A 21,727-nucleotide genomic window follows, 5' to 3' on the forward strand; every position below is an offset into this window, starting at 1 on the left:
GGCGGGGCCGTAGGTATGCAGTTGGGGTTGAGAGGAATGCATGGGCGATGGAAGTGAGCCTGTCGTCGAGATCTGGCTGTTCTGCAAGATGTTTTTAATGGGGTGCCAAGGCTGTCAACTTCCCTCTCCCCCAGAACCATGTCCTTGATCTACTGGATCTCCCTCATGCAGTTCATGATCAGTCTTCCGTTTTTTCATGGGTCCAAGAACAGGGTCTGACTCAAGTGCGCAGGTTCTTATTTGCCTCGTCTACATCCCGAGGCTCCTCTTGATCTGATCACTACTACTGTCACTCATCAGGCCCACAGCGTGTTGGCCTGAATGGTGTAGCAGTTCTCGAACTACCGAGAAAAAGGAGGGTTGTACGAAACATAACAGTTTACACACCACTATGGGGGATAGCCTAACATATCAATCCGGTACTCATGGCCGGACGATGATGGAAACCTACTACGGCATCGTCAGGACACCCGTCGATGCCATCAAGCTCTTCGAAGCCTGCCGGCAGGGCGTTCTGCCACGAGTACAACGGCGACTCTCCGAGAAGGAGCGCCAGGCGATTCGGTCGGGATCAGTGTTTGTGTGGGACGAACGCGAGGCGGGCATGAGGAGATGGACGGATGGCAAGTCATGGAGCGCTAGCCGCGTGTCGGGCAGCTTCTTGACATATCGTGAGATGGAGGGCAAAAGGGGTTCTGGCTTCGGCAGCAGCAGGAGAGGAGCCGGGAAGACGCCAGAGTCAGGAAGGGGGAGCGACGAGGACAGGGACGATGGGGAGCCAGACGGATACCGGTATAAGGCTGACGGGCTTATGAAGCAATCCTTCAGCATCACCACCTCCCAGGGTCAGCATCTCCATCTGATTGCCTACTACTCGAGGGGTTCAACAGACCTGCCGCAGCCCAGCACAGATCCAGCCCTCCGACACATCATTCCAGCCAAGGGCATGTATCCCGAATCGAGCCTAAACGACACGCCGTTACCTGCTTTGACGAGAGCGCCGATGCAGCCGCCGCCGCCGTATCCCCATCATTATCCTCCTCCCCCGTATCACGTTAACTACCCTCATTGGCCCCCGTCGCCGATCAGCACACCTCCCTATGGCCACGGCCAACATCCTTACCCGCAACCGCCGCCGCATCACTTACCCTATCCAATTCATCCGAGCTATTCGCATCCGCACGCTCAACCCCCTCATCACAGCTCACCGTATGACCGGCCGCCGTTAGCATTACCCCCTCCTCATCAGACACCGCAACTTCCTCCTCCTCCTCCTCCTCCGCCGCCACCACAGTCGAAGGTCACCCTACCCGAGCCATATCCGCAGAGCCAGCATCACTCATCACAGACGACTCTGCCCCCGCCCCGTCCATCCCTGCTCGACTCGCCCCGAGCACAGCAATTACAAGCCCAAGCTCGCGAGGCGGTCCGGATCGAAGCCCGCTTCGAGTATAGCACCAGCCCTTCGCGCTCGACCGTCCCAACCACCCTCCCACCCCTCCCCATTCCCCGCACTCAAACCAACGGCACCTCTCATCACCCGCCGCCCCCTCCCCCCCCTCTCATCACCACAAGCCCACGCGTCCGCGAGCTTTCGCAATCACCCCCAGCCCAGCCCCGCAGCGGCGTCTCTGACAGCTCGAGGAGTGACCGCACCCCAACAACAGCCAACACCAACACCAACAAAGCCAGCCTTTCTGCTCTGCTCCTGCACGATCCTTCCACAACGTCGACCTCCGCAAGCGCGACGACACCGTCGTCGACAGAACTAGCTAGCGCGAACCCGTTCTCTGCGCCCACGACATCGGCTCCACCGACATCATCACAGGGGTATACATACACCAATACGACGGGGACGTCGCCGAGGGCGTTAGAGCCTGCCCCGACGTTGGTGCCGCCTTTGCCGGCGACATTGCAGCCTGCGGTCGGGACGGTGGGTGCAGTGAATGGGGTGACGGGAGCGGGACAGACGTTAGAGGATGTTAGGGCTATTGGGGCGTTGAATAAGAATTTTTGTGGGTGAGTTAGTTCTTTGTTGACTGGTTAAGAGGGGTTGGTACAGGATCTTGGGAAGGGGGGGGGTGTCCCATAGAGATAGAGAGGCATGGATGGAATAGTGTGGCCAGGGGAGGAAACAGAGAGGAGATGGGGAAAATTTCTGTCATCTCCCTTGTTGATTACGGCACACATCGCATAACAACATCACACCAACTACATCGCACAGCGTAGGCGTTACGGGAATATCTCAATATGTTTGGGATTGGGCTAGGCGTTCAGGATTTTTTTTTTTTATCTGTGGGATTTAGTTTGTTCACTTATTTGTTGTCATCATGTACCTACGGAAGAGGTTAGGGGTGTGGGTTAAAAAAGAGTTAGGAGCATATGGCAGAGTTCATTAGCATTATCACGGGGTGATGGAGATAAAGAAGATACAGAGGGAGATGATACATATGGTAGCATGAATGAGATATGTTGATTTGGTCAATTACCCAAGTTTTCCGGTCGTTTTTTTTTGGTGTGTTTTTCTCCAATATGAATTGTTTGAACTACCAGTCCGAGATCTAAGTTTTTTTTGTTCTTGGAAAGAGGTGCTCCTTTGCGTTTGATCAAATGGTAAGATGGCTATTGTATGTGTCTAACATTGTAATGAACACCTGGAAGATTGAAAAGAAAACAGGGTTCAGGAGACTTAGTGTTTGTTGTTCAGAGCTTGACTTGGGAAGCCGGATAGCACAATCGACTCCAGTTGATCATAGCATAAAAATTTCTTACGACATGTTATAGAATAAGATCCCGAGCTTCGGAGCTCTCGTTTGAGACCGGAGAGTGACTGAGACAGGTCCTACAAGATCAATGACATCCGAGAAATGCATCGTGTTGGGCACAACTACAGTTTAATGCAGTGATACAATGATGCATCATCTCCACGCATATACCTATCTCTAGAAGAGCTATGCGCGGCTACGTTGTATATGCTTCTGGCTCAAGTGTAATGAGTCGATACCATACTATCACGTCCTTTAACATTGGAATGGCCAAACAGTTCCGAAACGGAGGGTGCCTTGGTGCTTGCTCTTAAGTGGCGCGGTTCATTCCCAATCCACCATTAGGTATTATGTGTACGAGGTGCAACAGATGTACGTGCAGCCCAGCTTGTCCAAGTCGTTAATATATGCAAGGACTCTTTGACCATACGATATTCCATGCTACGGCTGAGAAAAAAAAAAAACTTTACACACAGCTGAGCGAGAGGGCGTCAAATTGAACTTAGCATGTCTCTGTGGTTGTGTTTTCCTGTCGAGCCGCCTGCGCAACACCAAGGGGGACTGCCTGAATCCTCACCTAAATAAAGGCTTAGTATCTATCCTGGAGCCGACAGTTGCTAAAGAAGCTCGCGCCCAATTGCCGAGCGCGAAGCCTTGCGAGGAACTTCTGAACAGGAGATTGTCGGAGGTCTTGCCAGCAGCAAGCCTTTCCTTCGGTGAAGTGCTCGGCGCTGCACACTTTCATTTGAGCTGGGGAATCTGCTTATCACTACGTTCCTCGCTCCTAGGGAGGGTTCGCAGTGATGGAACTTGCCAAGCCAGAGTCTTGCAGGATCAAAGCTGGGAGAAACACCTGCGAGTACCCCTTTTGGAAGGGAATCCTGCAAGGCGCTAACAAACTGGGAACGGTCCTTGGGTATGGACCGGGACTTATGGCTTAACTGTGACTAGCCTGCTGCGAGCCTAGGGTAATTATAAGCAATTCCAGTATTTTGACGCCCATTTGTTTGGACCCGCCTAGGAATTTGGCTGAGAAATACATCCACATCCCCGTCTCGGCAGCAGGAGCCAGCAAGCATGGAGCTTGCACATAAACCAAGACAGCTGTCTGTTGGTGTAGAGAACACCAAACACTTCTATTCTCAGCTCTTCCCGAACTAAGTTCTTCGAGAACCATGCGTGCTGGAACATTCTCTCACTGTATAAAAAAAAGTGACGATTCCGTAACCTCCTGAGGTGGGTTCGAAGGTAGCAAACAGGTTGTAAAACCTGTGAAACTGGGGTCCTCACACAGTAGAGTATATATGGTTTCCTGCGGTTACCAGTTTGTTGGTTGACCACTGCTTCTATTGCTGACTGAGGAGGCTTCATCGTGGCTCTGGGGATGAGCGATCCTATATATTATCTATCTATATTCGAGGGTTGTTGATATGCCTTGCCCTGGCATGTAAGTTATCACTGAGCACTTCCTCAATGATCAACAAATGTTTAGCCCGATTATCATCAGTATTTCCTTGGCGCTGATAGTTTTCCAGCCTCCTAATTGGCTACCATCCTGGTCGTAACAGCTGTCTCTCACCGTAGGGTTGCGTTGTGATGGAGGCACGATCGCACGTGTGCCTGTGTCTGCTACCGCAGGCGACACTGATGAGGAATGAGCCGTTAATGATTAGGGGGACGACGTATTCAGTGCGAGGCGAAAGCGACTACTCCCAAGTCGTCTTCGATTTTGCAGCGTTCGGCATTGTCGTTGCAATGTGTATACGCCGTGTGCGGAGGGGGAAAGGGAACGAAAGTTATTCAAGCCCGTTGTTGAAGGTGTTTAAATGAGCGCAGGTCATCCGCGATATCATCGAGATGTTACTGTTGCCCAGGACCTCAAAGCCTTGCCTCAGATCCAAAATGGACAAGATAGTTAAGCAGCTTCTGCCGTTTCTTTCAAGATGGAGTTTGTCGTGGTTCTCTCTCTGTCAGCCGCTGCTGTTTCGGCCGCCCCTGCGCCGCAGCCGACTTCTGTACGTGGAGACCAGGCTAACTTTCACCATTTCCTTCTGTCATTCTTTCCTTTTTTTTCCTTCTCATCTATTAGGGATTACTGGTTGGCAGAGTAACAGCACACATCCATGTATCCCAACCAAGTCGGCTGCTCAAACCTATCTCAACTCTCTAACTGTTGCCACTTCGTACGACGACGGGAATTACAACCGTAATTTATTCCCCCACTGGAACACTGTTAGCAGTACCTGGAATACTCGGTATGTCACCTTTGTTGCGGGAATAATTGGGCCGACGATGGTAGCATGTTGCAGAATGATGGTGGTAAGAGTGAACATGCAAAAAGCTCAAACCCGCAATTGGAGACTTGCATGGCGCAAGGCTGAAAGCAAGGTGGTGGGGCCAATCAAGTAAATGCTCCACTTTACTTCAGCCTTACGCATATTTGCTCGTTGCTCAGCTCCAACTGTCTTAAAAGCGATGAGCGCCACTTGTGGTTGTGTTTGCTACACTTCGCCTATCTGGGTCGCAAATGCCAAGCTCAAGGGTCCTGCTCTCCAATCTTTGATTCGTCACTAACTCTCGACTCAGCGAGAATATGCTCAAGCACGATGGCACCAATGTCGTGGCGAACTTGGCCTGCCAGGCTATTTCTGGCACCTGATACAGCCTGTATGATGGTGCGGCCTTGACTGCAGCCTCTGATGTCAATATCGATCATATGGTGCCCCTGAAGAATGCTTGGACTGTAGGTCTCTCAAAACTTAAAAAATGTGATGGTCGTGATGTGTCCCGCTTAGACCCTGATAGTTATCGCATGTACAGTTTGGCGCCAACACCAGGTTATCCTCGAAGCGGACATCGTTTGCCAACGACATTAACAGCCCACAGCTCTGAGCTGCTACTGATAGCGGCAACCAGTCCAAGAGCAACAAGACCCCTGGCAAGTGGAAGCCTCCTCTCACCTCGTTCTACTGCACCTATGCCGAGAGCTGGATCACGGTCAAGTATAACCACAATCTGATTATCACCTCTGCGATATCAGGATGTGATACGGTTGTGTGCCTGCTGAAGCGGGCTTCTGCCCCACTATGCGGGGTGCCTAGTTTGGAGGGGCACTGGGCCTCACTTGAACTGCTTGCGCTTCAAACTTAACGTACGAAAATGTTTAGCTTTTCTTGAACACCCCTTATGCATGCTGTTACATTTAAGGTGCATGTTTCATGTTCTCATCAAAAAAACTACATCTATGCCTGCAAAGTCTCCTCTATAATCTTCACTTTTGTTAGCGGATGCCCAGAGATAGGGCGGGGCTTGAAGGCTGCTGCTTGCATGGATTGTGCAAACGTCTTGATTTGTCCAACTCTTCTGCAGGACTGTGCCCAGAGCATACTGGGGGAAATGCGGGGATTTGCCTCTCAGACTTGCTCCAATCCAAAGAGCTGACGTTTTGAGAAAGATGTTATGGATGCGCCCAACCTGCAAAACGGGGTTATGTTGTGGATGGCTTGTCATCACATTGTTGGTGTTCGAGCACGCCCAGTTGCGGCATTTCTGCAGCTGTGTGGGCAGTTTCAAGGATTAGTCGCTAGCAGCAGGGGTTTCAAGGCTCTGAATGACAGCAATTGATCTCCAGACACTGCAATGGCCATGTCTCGTTAACAAGACATCCAGCTTTCAGGCCATCTGGAGCATGAGATCACAATCTTATAAACATTTGCTCAAATGAGAAAAGAGAAAAGGAAAGAAAGAAAGAGAAAGAGAGGAAAAAGAAGAAGAAAAGAATAACAAAGAAAATCCTGTATAGTGCTTGGATAGGGCAGACCTCAAAGGAAAAATAGGAAGTAAAATAAAGGGGTATGTTAGTCTCGTATGATCCAGCCATGTGTTCCCGTTAGCTCCGTTCTTTCAAAAACCTCAGAGCCGAAAACCTATTGTAGTAAGATGTATGTGGTTTAACGAACAGAAGACGGATGCGACTGTCTCAAACAGGCCAAAGGCAGGAGCAGGGAACACAGAAGTGCATCACAAACCAGGACCATAAATGCTATCGCACAAGCTCATCAATTCAGCTCATCTACTAGCTGCGAGTCTCGAACAACTCAAAAGCTTGGCCACATATAGCCAATTTTTTCTGCCTTCAACCCAAGCGATGATACTACCCAGAGTTCCAAAAATCCGAACTACAGGTGTTGAGCCATACATTCCAATTGTATATAGTTTCCCCATATTATATCTCAGAGAAGAGGGGAAAAGGAAAAATAGTGCCGGTATCCCAATGCTTAGTTGAACGGCAAACCAGACAAGGATACAGAAAAAAAAAGAGCAAAAGAACCCAGTCTATTCCACCACCTGTCAACCTCAAGCTCAACCCCTCTTTGTTTTACACAACCGGTGCGGCCCTCTTGACATTCTCAGTAGCCTCGCTCTCATAATTTTTTGAAGTTCTCCAGGAACAGCTTGCCGAGCTTCCAGACCTCAGTCTCGAAGCTCTGGGCACCAGTAGTCCAGGCATTCTTGGGGTTGAGTAGTTCCAAGGGCACACCAGGCCAAGTCTTGGGCACCTGGAGGTTGAAGAAGTCATAGGTCTCGTGCTCGACCTTGGCCAGCTCGCCCGAGTGGATGGCGTCAAGGATGGCACGAGTGGACTTGAGCGGGCAGCGCTTGCAGACTCAGCCGGTGTTGAGCAGCCAGGCGTTTGCGTTGTGCTGCTCGATCTTGTCGGTAGACCGCTTGGTGATGGTCGGTTCCAGCCGATAGCAGGTAGTTTAGCATCAGCATAGCTCTGCCCGCCTGGATGTAGTGATGATTGTACTGCTGCGCTTTCCAAAGTGGGATGGATACCCCGGAAAAGACTGTCATCTGGTTCGAGTGAATCTGGCGGCGAACTCTTTAGGGACCAGTAACAAGTCTTGATGTCTTTCCTCATGTGTTTTTCTAAGTGGCACATCCCTTCCTGTTGCCGACAAAAAAAATTCAGAGCTCGAACATGATTAAACCCGGCCAAGCGGATAAGTTACGATATATCGCTGCGACGGAGTGCCAGGTGACCGGTTGCGTGAATGCATCCGGCCTGAACACCCACCACCCGACAGCTGTGCTCGGCAACCGTTCCATCATGGCGAAAGTTTCTTCATCAATTATACATCCATGATCAGGTGGACCAACTCCCTTAAACATTGTTTCCCTCCAAAATGACATCGCGCCTTTCCAATGGTCCTTGTCTTCAGCAAGTAGATAGGCCAGTTCTTCCCGCGATCCCGGGGTAAAGTTTCTTATCCGTAGCGAACTGGCATCAGTCCAATCAACGGAAGGACATATGTAGAAATCGAAACTCTGTCGTTTGGCTCGTTCCTCAATGCCAAAGGCTCGCTCGATATTCTTCCAGTCAACGGCATATCCGGCTGGGTTGTGGTGGAAAAATACTTGGGTGAGATCATGTTCAACTCCTGGTCTTGGATCAGCCTCAAACCAACGAAATCCCCCAGTTGGGGATCCCGAGCGGACGACTCGGACAGGGTAAGTATGGGCAAAATGGAGCGATGTCGGGCTTAGCCGCGTCATCAACTCGGTCCACCCCCTGAAGTGATAGTAAAACCTCACAACAAAGAACAAGGACCGGAGATGGTTTAGTAGGATATCTCGAAAAGAAGCTGCCGCAATAGGATGAAGTTTATCAGGAGTCAAGCTAGCAGGGCAGGACACTGGCACTTCCTGATCAGTCGCTGGGTCTTTTTCAAAATGATAACCAGGAAAGAAGTGCCAATGGTGTTCTTTGAGAGCAAGATGGGCAATGCTATTGATTGAAATCAGCTTGATCTGTAACCCAATCACTTGTGTCCGAAACTTGGGAGATCTTACCCCTGATCCAGAGGATCATAAGCCTTGACATCGTGTAGAAAGGCAACGAATAGCCGGTAATGCTGGGTTTTAGACAAAGGAGGCCCTGACCAGTCTTGTTGCAAGTAAATTATATCGTAGTCGGGGTTTAAGTACAGGATGTCAACCCCGTCTGGGTGAGGAAGTGGAAGGCGCACACGGTAAAACGAAAGTGCCACCTCCCGAGCTTCGTGATTGACGGCAAAAAGAGGACTGGGCACCGTAGGGTGTTGACCATAACCTAGGCGCAACCAATAGCCGTCACCGCTGATGATACGACCTAGTTCATTTCGCTTTGTATAAGAGCGTGTGTCTGAGGCTGCGTCGAAATCCTCTGGCTCCTGGATGGCTGGATATATTACCAAATCAATCATGCGGTACCGTTCGAGGGTTGAACGCCATATCTTGATGCGTAACTCTGTGGGTAGAGAGGAGAACTGTGGCCAGGATGCAAATGGTAGGCCGTTGACGCTCTCATATTTGAGGTACGCGTTGTTGAAAAGCTTGATGGGGACTGTCCGCATCTTCCCAGGCTGGTTCCAGTCGGGAATGGTAACATGTTGCTCCACACCATCGATGCTGTCTAAGAAAAGGGGACGCGGTGTCATTTTTTTTCTGTTCTTTTTTGTTCTTTTTTTTTTTGAGGAGAGATATTTGTTTTGGGGAGAGGTCGAGCCTTGGTATTCTCACACAAACACTGGTCAAGTGCTTGAGCACATAATATATAGACATATCACATCGAGTATGCTTCAAGCTGCAGTCTCAAGGAACATTGGGTGCCTGGCAGGCTTACAGTAGGCAGGTGGGGCTTTTTCAGCCTTCCATTGGCTGATGTTTCCGCTACGGCCGCAGGAACAAACACGGGGACATCAGTGGCAATTTCATGCAAGGTTGAGCATCAGCAGCCTAGGCCATTTATTGCTACCTGGCCCTTTTCCCGACTTCTATGATTCTAACACTTCTTGGATCACACCAACCACAGATCATTGCAATATGGCTTTTTACTCCAGGTATTTTCCCAAGCTTTGTGTACCTTATTCGAGAGCATGACCTCAAGGTTTGGGGGATAGCTCCTCAGTCTACCGAACTTGTTGGATGTATAAAAAAGATGTAATGGGGATAGGATTATTTACTTGGTCATTGCCCTGCAGAACACGCGGCCTTGAGGATCTGTCAAGCACAATGAGGTGCTGCAGAATAACTACGCTCTGCCTTCTAAACTACACACGCGCGAGGGCGGATGAGCATGGCTCTTATAAAAGGTCAATCGTGCACCTGACCTTAGTGGAGCCGGGGCTGACCGAGGTAGGGGTCAGCGGTGACCACACCGTGGTCACTTGCAGCTAACAGGACTCAAAGCTCAACATATCTGACGTGAAGCCTGATGAGGTGTTAAAGGAGGAGATTTTGGCACTCAAGGATCCCGTCTCCGAAAAACCTTCCTATTTCTCCAGTGCTGTGATGATCGGGTTCCTTGACAAGCGAAGAAAAAAAAACTCACAAACGGTCATTAGTTAAGGCAAATACTCATCTTGAAATATTTGTCAATAAGCTGAGAAGGGCTTCCCCGGTCCCCAATGGATATGGGTTTGATATGTGAATGCGGGATAGAACTAAACAGTTCACTGAAGCGTGGTCACACAACACTTTTCATGCAACAGCTAGCCCCGGGGGTAGAGTCTGGGCAAATGCCTTCCCCTGGCTCAAGATCCCTAACAATTGCAGTGCTTTGGCTATGCACATGTCGCCATCTCTCACCTCTAGAAGCGATTCAGTACCAGGCTTTGGCAACAACAGTCAGGAAGACCACAGCGGGGAAGTCAGGTCATCCACGTGTGCTACTCAAAACTAATTGTTTTTCTCGATATAGTTTTCCTCAATACAGTTCTGTAAGACCTCCCACAAATGACAACAAAAGATTCCTCTCCTCATGGGAGTAAGAAGACGAGCGGTAAACGAGGCAAGTTGCATCGGCAGGCCAGTCTCGCTAAGATCCAACCCCGCAAAGATCTCTGTCCTACCTTCGCTTAGAGACCCATGATATACTCAACTTAGGCAGATGGAATGGAAATAAGGCGGATTGTTCAAAGTCCCTGTCAGGAATTGTGTTATGGTTCAATTATATAGTTCCATCAATCGTTGTTACTTGTTGCCAGTGCGAATCCGATACTCGGTGCTAATCCTTGAGCCGGCGCCCGCAAAGCAACAGCCTGGTTCAATGCCGACAGTTCGTGTAGGTTACTGAAGTTAACTGGCCTTAAATGCGGTTAGGTTGATTAATGGGTCAACCCCAGACTGCGTAAGTTGCATCTTTGGTGATAGGGATAAGGGTCTGTTAGCCAAGTGTTGTACCAGGCCGCTCACTTTAGGCTTACACTGGTCTGAGCTGGTGGTGGCTTTAGGAGTTGTGTCGATCAGACAACCATTTTCTCAAAGGCCAACAATTGAAGCTCATGAACTATACTCTAGAGGTGTCAGTCGATGTTGATAATGAGCAATTCTCTGCACTCACTAGCTATGGAAGAATGACATCAGGACTGGCACTAAGATGGCCAACAAGTCGGCATTTCAGATGGCCTGATTAATCAAGGCCACCTCCTTTACATGGTCTTGGACAACCGGACGACCATGGCCAACAGGTCGAAGGATCTGGACCAATGTGTGACAGGGTGGCACTCAACCACTGATGTACCCACCCGCCGCCTACGCCCTATGCTTGCTCAGCTGACGTTTGAAGGTTAGCCAATAAACACCACCCGGGTTGCCCATGGCATCCTACAGTAGTGGGATCAATTCAAGATGTCATCGTTGCTGAACCAAAGACGATATTGGCGAAGAAAACGACCATTCCCGAGGCCGCTTTCGATGGTTTCATGATAATGCTCAGCAACCGTGTTAGACCCGATGCTGAAACACCATCATCTCACTTTCAGCCGTCAAGGATATGGAGGATGACAGGTTCATAGTGTAATGACACTTGAAAATCTTTCAGCAGAATAGGTACCTAGGATCTTGATGTAGAGAGTCTCTGGACTATATAATGCAGATCTCCCATTCATCAAAAGAATGCTGTGGCAGCATCAATAATTTGAATACAGAGAGGATTAAGAAATTTTGTGGTTCCAGTTGCACAACAAAGTCTTACACCTACCATATTCACGTTCGCGGTATAATTGGAGACACGACGGCGCAGATTGATATTCGCTTTCGGTCTGAACATGGCTTCAACAGGCTCAACACCAGGTGTACCACATCGTGCACCTAATGAATCTGAGAGTGTGGTCTTCGTCAATATTAATAAGGTGAAATCGGCTAAACAGAACCAGGATATCTACACGATGGCGCTGTTTACCTGCGTTGGTATTATTGCATATGGCAAGCCAGCACCAGATGGAACGAACAAAGTACTGGCTCATTTCTCAGCCAACGACATTTTGAAGCTAAATAAGTTGGAAGATTTCGAAAGACAACTAGCAAACTCTCGAATCATCCCAACAGCCATTGTTGCCAGTCTTCCATCTCGCTCTCTCTATAATTGCGTCCCGGATGCACAGTTGGAACCAGGCGCTGCAATGACATCCGGACAACCAGTCGATCAATCAATCAAACAGCAAATTGCAGAGCAGAAGCGAATGTGGACCCAAATAATTGCAGATCAAAACCAGAGGGTCGAATATTTTGTGAGGACGCTCGGAAACAAACATGAGGCCAGTGTGAGAGTGATAGAGCGAGAGAAAACACTGGGCACATGCATGGGTGCCGCACCGTGGCCTTTGGAGACCATTTATGCCACACGGAGTCCCAATGGCAAAGTATTTGTGGATGGCAAACTTGTTGGTACGATTCCTGATCCGATTCCAGGTTTCATAAGCACGTCTTCCGGTGGGCGCGATGCTACTCCAGGTTCTGGCAGCTATGGGGGCGGTTCTTACGACTACACGCCAGGCATACAAAGCGGCCAGCTGTCAAACATCGGGGCGAGCTACCTGAAGACAGGCATGGGCGGAGAGTATGGGGGCGCTGGTACCCCAGGAGGATACAGCAATTCCCAACGTGGCAGCAGCAACAATCAAGGTGGCCGAGGAGGGCGACTCGTCCCCGACAAGGCCGTTGTGCCTGCAGCCACAAACAAAGTTACTGCCACGAAAGCTACGAAAAAGCCTGGTGCTAGCAATGACCTCGCTGCTGGGCTCGCAAACTTGAAGCTTGCGCCGTCTCACTCGCCTGGCAGCGCCAAGGCAAAACCTCTGTCTCCAGTGGCCAACGGTGCTTCAGGCTCAGCTGCTCTCGCGAAGAAGATTCCGCCCGAAGCCAGCAAGGGCGCAGCGTCTGGGAGCGCAAAGGTTAGTGCTGCAGGCAGCAGCGCCTCCTCTTCGAAGAAAATCCGTCCTTGATGGCCCGTGAGTCGTTCGGAGAGGGCGGGCCCTTGACTCCGACGTTGTCTTCCACGTCCTGACTACATTACAGTGCCGCTGGCCGGTCCTATACATCATTCGGTTATTAGATACGATATCGGATGGGTTGAGTGTTGGTGTGGCGTTAAGGGGCACTTGACAGGTGTCACACCGACGGAGATAGCGACTCATCAGCGAGTCGAATTTGAGAAGCTGAGAGTTGAAGTGGGCCCTCCCCAGTCGCTCGTTAGTATTAGGCACTCTATGCAGCTAGATGAGAATATAACGGCTCGACCGGTTTTCCAGATCTTTTCTCAAGTGATAAATTGACAATTGTTAAGTTGACCTATCCTGCCCAAAGCCGCAACGAAGGGCAAGCCTGTCAAGACCCGGAAATATCTACATTTCTCAGCATTTAGGCTATTGGAACGCCAGACCTTAGAAGCATGAAGAGATAGATACTTCGTGACGAATATTGCCCTAGCATAGGAGCACGGAGGAACAGGGGCAAGGGGGCTGGTCATGTGTCTGAGGACTGGACGTACCGCACTAATTCCCACGGTTAACGTGGACCGGCCTGTCAGCTCTTTGCCTTCTCTAACGTCTTCAAGCTTTTCTATTAACACCTTATTCATCGCCCGCAACCGCATCGTCATGTTCTTCTGCCACGCCGAGATTCTCTCGTCCACTGAAAATCCCCCTCCCTTAGGAGCGTTCGGTTGTGTCCGAACCGGGGCAGCTGTTGTCGTAGCTGAACGGTGTGCACCGTTTCCTGCTGTGACAACACAGAGGTCTTGATGGGCTGGTGTTGCTGGTACGGATGTCGTTAGCGTTGCCCTACTCATTTGTATCTTCCCCCCCGCCGCCAGCGCAGCAACATAACTAGGATTCAACGACGCCGGCACGGGCTTGGTCACCGTCTCGGGTGCTGTCGGAGTCTCCGACGCCGTCATATCCGTCTGCCCGATCCCAGAAGGCTGCCCGATCCCTATGCCCGGCAGGCTTAAACATCGGCGCTGGCATAACCTTGACACTCTCACCCCCGACGGCGGGATTCCGAGACGAACACTTCCATGCCTGCCTGTAGTACCAACAATTGGCGCACGCTCCCCCCGTGCCCTTAAGAGTGTGCCCATCATCTTGCACGCGCACACACTCCGTGTAAATGGTGTCCGACCCTTATAAGGCAGCGATCACAGCGTTTATCCGCAGGCATGAGGCCACCCGAGGTTTGCATGAGTAAGGAAAAGATATTTTGTAGATGAGCATCGTTGAAGGATTTGTCCTAGACGAGGATGGGGAGACGTTTTACCGGGCGGAGGGCGTGTTGGATTGGCCGCGGTTCGGGTGGGAGTTGGGGAAAATTTGGTGGTAAGATTCGATGGCGGCTGCGGGGAGTCAGCGCCTAGGTACTCATGACTGAGTGAGTTTGAAGGAAACTCACTTTTTGGGAAGCGTGGGAAGGTTGATGATGTATAAGCCAGGGGTGATTCTTCTGGGACGGTGAATTTCTGCTTCACATATCCTGTCCGAGCCGGCTGGTCATCTTCGTCGTCAACCACATCTTCATCCCCCCCTTTGCCTTCATCTTCTTTCTTACTCCGAACTATTGGACTCTGTCCAAGAAATCTTTGCTGGGTAACAGCCATTATCACCACTAGGAGATCCTTCCCTCTTGGCACCCCCAGGCCGGTTCTATGTTTGGCTGGAATTGCTCGTTTCCACCTGGGAGCCTGTTGGCATATTCGAAATGGTCTGAACAGACTCGGAGTCGGAGTCATCCTCGTACTGAGAGCCAGCTTCTGAGTCGGACTGTGGATGCAAAGGAGGAGGCATTGTAATGCGTGTTCTGCGGATACGAGAATGGCTTTTTTTTTCTTATATCGGATTTTTGTCTTCGATTGTGAGCTTCAAGTTTCCCAACCCTAAGACGTATGATGAGGAGATGAGACGGAAAGTCGAGTTTACTGGTGTAAATGTTGTCTTGACGAGCTGAAGAGGTGGCTAATCACAGGACAAACTGTACAAGATGAAAAGGTAGAATATTGAACGAATTCCCCCCCCCCATCGGCTGGAATTTATAAAGGCATTTGGTCGAATAATTTGAAGAACGCCAATCCGGCGATGGTTGAGCCTTCACGCTGTGACAAGGCCCATGAGACTGGTCGCCACGCGCGTGCGGTTGGACCGCAAAGAATGTTCATGCGCAGACAGGGATCTGGGAAAGTTGCGATGAAGTGAAGGTGAGCGTTATGTCGTCTTGCCACTCAAGCCCCTGGGAACTCCAAGGGGCTACTAGGAACAGCTCGGGGGTTGCTGGTTGGGAAGGCTGATCATGCTTTGTAACGTTTTGATGTTCTCCGACTGAGTATGTAATCGTCAGAGAACTCCAGTGACTGCCAATACCCAGCTTCTGAGCTATCATTTGAGTCATCCGTCGAGAAGCGTTCTTGCAACGGCTGAATTCCCGGGAGACGGGTTGCCTTCGTTGTCTGTCTGGATCAACTCGGTCACCAGATAACAGGCTTTAACAACCTCGGTCTCGCCATTCCACGCAGCCCAACTCAACGGCGTTCGGCCTTGGCTGTCTCGTCGGTTTGAATCAACTCGGCCATCAGATAACAGAGTATAACAACCCACGTGTGGCCATATTCTACAGCACAACTTAGCGGCGTTCGGCCTTTCTTGTCTTATCGGTCTGGATCGATTCTCTCTATTTCGTCGTCATATGTTCAGGTGATAGGGCAAGGTTCGGCTCCTTTTCCTTAGAGTCGCTTTTTAGCTCGTTGAGTGTTTTATGAATAAGCTTTGCGCGTACTTTATCCTTCGAGGACTCTATGAAGAGGTGAGCGAGCAGGAACCTAATTTTGTAGGTAAACATATACTCAACTGGATCATTAACTCATGGTTTATAGGATAGTGTGACTTTACATGCTATCTGCGACACTGACAATGTAGCTGATGATCTCATGTTTAAGCTCAGGGTACTTTGAGACAGTGCACCAATTAGACATCTGATTGCGCATGTACCTCTCGATGTCCTTCTTTGGGGTTAAGACTTCAAGGCGGGAGAGCCCATTGAAAGCTTCCACAATATCAAGGTACAGGGCAGGATGTAGCCAGGAGATTGACATTACTTTCCTTCGATTGAAGGCGCAGTAATGCTTCAATGAACTTGAAACGAACATTGTCACCCATTTGACACTCGTCCAGAGCATCAACAATAACGAAGACCCCATCCTTGTAAAGTGCGGCAATAGAATGGAATATCTCGTGATCGTCCAACAATGGATGTGGTCTTTGCTTCTTGTACTGATTATAGGCATCCATGACTGCGGATGGCGGTGGAAGCTTGCTCCTGAGTAGTTGCTTTACGAGGTTGTTAATGAGCCGCTCTACTGTTTGATCGTCTACGCGCCGGAGGATATAGTGTGGGTACGCGATTTTGAAGTCATGGTCTTTCAAGTTACTTTGCAAACAATCGATGACGATGGATACAATGATAGTCTTCTCGGCACCAGGTATGCCGAGACAGAAGAGAGCTACTGAATTTCTGGACAGCCTGTTGGACTGATTAGCCTAAGGGAAAAATAGGAACAAAACAGGCATGAAGGAAACAAGGACTGTACCATTCCTGACACGAGGAGAGTGTAGGAACAACTACCCTGTGCCTTCTTGTGTCTGGAATAGAAAGTCGTTTTGTTGTTTCGAATAGTCTCCTTCGGGCAGGGAAGAGAGCCAGCTGAGGATATCTGAATCTTTTTGCTCCCGTGGAACAGATGTCAACTCTAGATCGGCCACCAGACGACTACTCGCAAACTAGCTATATCAAGGCTCAGACAAACCTGCTTGGTGATAGTTGGTCACCTGCGATTGAATGTAACCAAAAACGGTTTCAGAACCAATGTGCTGGATGTTACCATTGAACTGAATAATAACACTAGGGTAGTGCCAGGGGAGCCAATGGTGTTGACAGCAGAGCCGGTGTTGTTGTTGGCAGCAGTAGAGCCAATGTTATTGGGCGCAGGAGAGTCAATATTGCTCATGGTGGGTGGGGGGGGGGCCTGGTGTTGTTGACAGCAAGGGAACCAGTGACGTTGGCAACAAGGCACCAGTGTTAACGGCAGGGGGGGGGGCCAGTGTTGGTAAGACCAAAGTATTGCTCGGCCTGGATACTAGTGTCCTTCAGGTCTTCGAGTAGGATGTCTTAGAGAGTGAGAGCTTTTCAAGTATTTCGCTTTCCACTCCCGAGCCTAGTGTTGTGGCACCAAAGCACGAGAGCTTAGAGTTGCAGCTGTTTTCCCTAGGCTCAAAAAGAAGCAGGATTTCGAAAGTTGGTTCTGGTCTAGGTAGGATGTACTGTCGTGATGAAGGGTAGAAGCACGATGAAAAGGGAATAAGGAAGGAGAGTTATGGAGAATGTTCGCTCATCGAGTAAGGGCGTTGGCAAATAGGACATCTAGCATGAACAAAGACAAGAAGAAAATCTCGGCTCCAAAACAAAGAGGATGCAAGAATGTCTGAAAACGATACAGCCTAAGGGGCTGTTCAAAAGAGTGATACATTCCCAACAACCCGACATAGTGACAACGGGGGGTAAAGCTGAGTCATAGGCCCAGCATGCATCACAGCTGCGACAGAGAGTTCTTGTGCAGTTGTGTGACTTAAACAATGCTATGACTTACGACAGATGCACCCTCGCTACAACTTGATCCAGCTTCTTGCAGCTGGGCAGTTGATCTATATCGGTGGCATACTACAGAATGAGAGGTAAACGTGTTCAGAATGATTAGGCTGCAATCGGCGGTTGTACGGCCCGGCTGTGGTCGCCCGACATGACAATGTTGTCCTGGCGGTGTTGGGGGCGGTAGGGTTGCCAGCCATTTTGCCACTATGTTGATGTTGGCTTTGCTTATGATAATTTTTTATTCTGCCGTGATGACGATTGGAATATCTTCCAGCGGATGGGTAGTCAATGTCAGTAGTGGCCTCAGTTGAGAAGTGGAAATCCGTGTGCTGTTTGATGCGAGGGAACGAAAGTTTTATCAATTGTCTGCTCAAGCGATTTGTGATAAAAGAAGGTGTGTGTGGGTGGGGGGGGGGGGAAGGCGGTGGTGTGGTGATGAGTATGGGCGCCGTCTAACGATTGAAGCCGGAGATTGGCCCAACATTTCTGGCTGGCTGATTGTTTACGGTGAGCGGCGCAGCACGAGTGATGCAGGAACAAGTCCAACACAGTTCGAGAAACGCTGCAAAACGGTCGGCGACTGCATTGCAGTCATCGCAGGCACAGCGCATCATTTTCGTGAGGGATGCGACGCTTGTCAAGGTTGTCTTGGGCGCAAGCAGTCCAGCTGCGCGCTCAGTTGGAAATTGGGAGATAATGCAGACCGCTCCCATCAGACAAGGCAACGAATAGCAGATAAGAATGAGCAGGCATTGACAACAGGTCAGTCTGCATGCAATCGAGGAACACGCAAGCCAGGCGCGTTGCGTGGTTCAGACAAGGACGGCCGGCCAATCCCATAGGGATGGGTGGCAGACACATCGACGCAACATCATGGCTGCTGGCAGACGCCGATGCCCAATTTGCGGTACCCCTGGCGAGGACCCGCACAAAAATTGATGAAAAAACAGAGCTCTGTGAGACGCTGACACGATTGACACAGTTTTAATGCCTGTGAGAGACTGGATTGTGCGTGGTTGGGGTAGTTGAAACACGACACTGGGTGAGGTGCGGATAGCTTCATCTCCAAGGAGCTCGGCGCAAGGTCGGGCCCCGCACACCATCAGGAGTGACTTTGGAAGTACGTGAGCCGACCACAACACCAACCTAGAATTATGGCAAAAATGAGAACTTATAAAATAGCGCCGACACGCGGGAAGCAGAATAACTTAATTTGATATGGCGATGCAGGGGTTATTGGGAAGCTATGGCGGATGCGCCAGACAGTGTCGCGGAGGCCGATGGCATCGCGACCGGGCAGAACGCGTCGATGGCAGCATGTCGACGACGAGTCGGCACGCCGGGGGCGACAGCGATTTGGCCGGGTCGGGTGCGGCCGGAGCGAGGCGGGAAAATTGAGCAAAAAATGGCAGGACAAAGAGCAATGGCAAAAGCACCGATATCAGCGCACAGAGAGGGGCGGGAAAAGAGAGAGAGGGAGAGAACGGAGAAGAGGACGAGGACAAAGGGGGGGGCACGTTGAGGGATCGAGGGCAGACCGCGATCAGAGAGACAGATGTCCGCGGGGTGCGCATGATTGACAACGGGAGGTACAAAGTGGATGGCCTGCGGTTAGCCCGGCCAATCAGAAATTAGGGTCGCTGCCGGTTTTTCGATGTTTCCGATTTAACGTGCCGCCCAAACAGGGAAAGCGCGAGACGTAGCAGTGGCAAGTGATCCAGATGTGCTCGCAGCAGAGCTGCCGAATGCTCGCAGAGAGCAAGAGCAACAGAGCTTTCTTCCCCTCAACGACTCACTTCGCCCACCTTACCACCTCACACCTCACACCTCACACCTCACACCTCATACCTCATACCGTCCACCGAGCTGGCGCCATCCATCCCAGCTGCTCATGCTGCCCCGCGGATGTCGAGGTGTCAGCTGACGCCGGACGGCCGCGATGACGACACCTAGCAGTCAGATAGAAATGATGATAGAGATTCAAAGCTTGAGAGCTCTAGTTGTGAAAAACATAAAACTTCTGTAACGACGACAATAGCTCTATAGCTCTACCTTGAGTCGAACTAAAGACAAGTGAAACAAAACAATGGCCCAAAGTGCGTCGGGCAGCGAAACGGCCGGGCTATGTGTGAGGTTGGGCGATGAGATCAGAGAGATGAAATCACACGGAAAAGTGTGATGAGAGGGAAACGCAAAGCCCTGGACCTGGGGGGGCTCCCCTCGGGCTGTGCTACCCGACCCGAAAGGCAGAGAGGTACCAATGACACAACAAAATCAGGGTTAAAAGCGTGCTGGCCAGCAAAAAATCGGACGGGTGCACGGGCCAAGTACCAGCCCAGGGCCGGGGTACCGGGCACAATCAGCGCAATCACTCGAGCTTGGAGTCGACGCCCCGCTGCCCATATATAAACACGGGGCATGCCCTCCCCCCCCCCGAGCGCGACGCCCTCCCACCCCCCATTCCCGCTTTGCTCGCCCATCTCGAGTTCTCGCGTTTCGCTGTAGACGATCAGGTCCCAGCTTTCATCCGATCCTCAATCCAACGCCCTGATTCAAGAAAAAGCTCGCGCTCCTATCCCATTTAATAACAGTCATCTCAACATCAATCGCAATGGCTCCCAAGAAGGCTGCTGCTGAGACGAAGAGTGAGAGCGCGCCCGCCGCCGCTGCTCCTGCCACCAAGGAGACCAAGGATACCAAGGACACCAGCGCTCCGTCTAAGAAGACTAAGAAGACGCCGAACCATCCTACCTATCTTGTATGCGACTCTTGAATTTTTCGCGCAGTGTCAATGTGCAGTCACTAACGCGTCGTAGGACATGATTACGGATGCCATTATCGCGGTAATTATCCCCGCCCCCTCAATCAGCGCTTTTGGTGTCGCCATGCGGTCGGCATCACGACGCGACGCGACACTCGGCGCCATGTCGCCTTTTCGTTTCTCTTGACGCATTTTTACTCGAATGAATGTACTGACACGCGTTATCTTTACCCGCACAGCTCAAAGATCGCAATGGCTCCAGGTAAGCCTCACTCGCCCACATAGGTGGCCGCGACTCATCTCGTGACACAACAATGACTAACATGCTCCAGCCGGCAATCCCTGAAGAAGTATGTCAAGGCCAACAACAACATCACTGTGTCGGACAGCATGTTCGACTCCTTGTTTAACAAGGCCCTCAAGGCCGGCGTGAAGAAAGGCATCTTTGAGCAGCCCAAGGGTATGTTCCTAACTCATATGTGCACTCTGTGACTCATGTCTAACTTGAACAGGCCCCTCTGGCGGCACCAAGCTCGCCAAGAAGCAGCCCGCTCCTAAGAAGGCTGCCAAGAAGGAGGGAGAGAAGAAGGAGGGCGAGAAGAAGAAGGCTGCCCCCAAGAAGGCCGCCCCCAAGAAGGAGGGTGAGAAGAAGGAGGCCAAGGAGAAGAAGGAGACGAAGAAGGCAGCTCCCAAGAAGGCCGCCCCGAAGAAGGTGAGTTGATGTCATCACTATCGAGACTGTCTAGTCACGCCTAACACTATACAGGCCGCCGCTGAGAAGAAGGAGGACAACTTGACCAAGACCAAGTCTGGTCGCGTTACCAAGGCCGCCCCCAAGACTGCCGGCAAGAAGGCCGCGCCAAAGAAGGCTGCTGCCGGCAAGAAGAAGGAGCCCAAGAAGGCGGCGGAGAAGGCTGAGAAGCCCGCTGAGGCGCCGGCCGCTTCGTCGTAAACTCACCATCTCTTCACCCTTTTCTCGCACCCACCCTTAGTCATGACGGCATCCTGCTTTTCTCTTTCTGTGTGATGTGATGGATGGGTTTCTTGGGTTTTTCTGTTTGGCGTTCCGGGGAAATGGTCTATCAGGGAAATTCTTGTCTTGATCCTCTGGCTTTTGGCTTATTCATTAGGCGGCAGGCAAAGGAGAAGGGAGCATCTTCGGGCTCTTCTGTTTTGGTCTAGGCTCCAAAGGAAGAAGGGACGGAGGGGAGATGGGCTTGGCTGGTTGGCGATACTGGCTGTGCTT

At 50.8% G+C, this 21,727-nt stretch overlaps 4 protein-coding genes across 4 annotated transcripts; 3 read left to right on the top strand and 1 right to left on the bottom strand.

The window, feature by feature from the left end:
* Nucleotides 1–391: 391 nt before the first annotated feature.
* On the top strand, nucleotides 392–2,023 carry CTHT_0017060 (uncharacterized protein; the record flags this gene model as incomplete). The annotated part of the gene is made up of 1 exon (XM_006692145.1): nucleotides 392–2,023. The coding sequence occupies one exon, from the start codon at nucleotides 392–394 to the stop codon at nucleotides 2,021–2,023; it is 1,632 nt and encodes a 543-aa protein (XP_006692208.1).
* A 5,166-nt stretch (nucleotides 2,024–7,189) lies between these two features.
* CTHT_0017070 (uncharacterized protein) lies at nucleotides 7,190–9,247 on the bottom strand (the record flags this gene model as incomplete). The annotated part of the gene is made up of 3 exons (XM_006692146.1): nucleotides 7,190–7,423; nucleotides 8,472–8,556; nucleotides 8,622–9,247. The coding sequence occupies 3 exons, from the start codon at nucleotides 9,245–9,247 to the stop codon at nucleotides 7,190–7,192; spliced, it is 945 nt and encodes a 314-aa protein (XP_006692209.1).
* Nucleotides 9,248–12,211: 2,964 nt separating this feature from the next.
* CTHT_0017080 (uncharacterized protein) lies at nucleotides 12,212–13,033 on the top strand (the record flags this gene model as incomplete). Its single annotated transcript, XM_006692147.1, has 1 exon — nucleotides 12,212–13,033. One exon carries the CDS (start codon nucleotides 12,212–12,214, stop codon nucleotides 13,031–13,033), a length of 822 nt encoding a protein of 273 aa, XP_006692210.1.
* A 7,298-nt stretch (nucleotides 13,034–20,331) lies between these two features.
* Nucleotides 20,332–21,433, top strand: CTHT_0017090 (uncharacterized protein; the record flags this gene model as incomplete). Its single annotated transcript, XM_006692148.1, has 6 exons — nucleotides 20,332–20,478; nucleotides 20,537–20,563; nucleotides 20,721–20,743; nucleotides 20,814–20,941; nucleotides 20,994–21,193; nucleotides 21,248–21,433. The coding sequence occupies 6 exons, from the start codon at nucleotides 20,332–20,334 to the stop codon at nucleotides 21,431–21,433; spliced, it is 711 nt and encodes a 236-aa protein (XP_006692211.1).
* Nucleotides 21,434–21,727: the final 294 nt, after the last annotated feature.

This window comes from Thermochaetoides thermophila, assembly GCF_000221225.1.
Source record: "Thermochaetoides thermophila DSM 1495 unplaced genomic scaffold scf7180000011815, whole genome shotgun sequence".
Taxonomy (NCBI): Eukaryota; Fungi; Ascomycota; class Sordariomycetes; order Sordariales; family Chaetomiaceae; genus Thermochaetoides; species Thermochaetoides thermophila.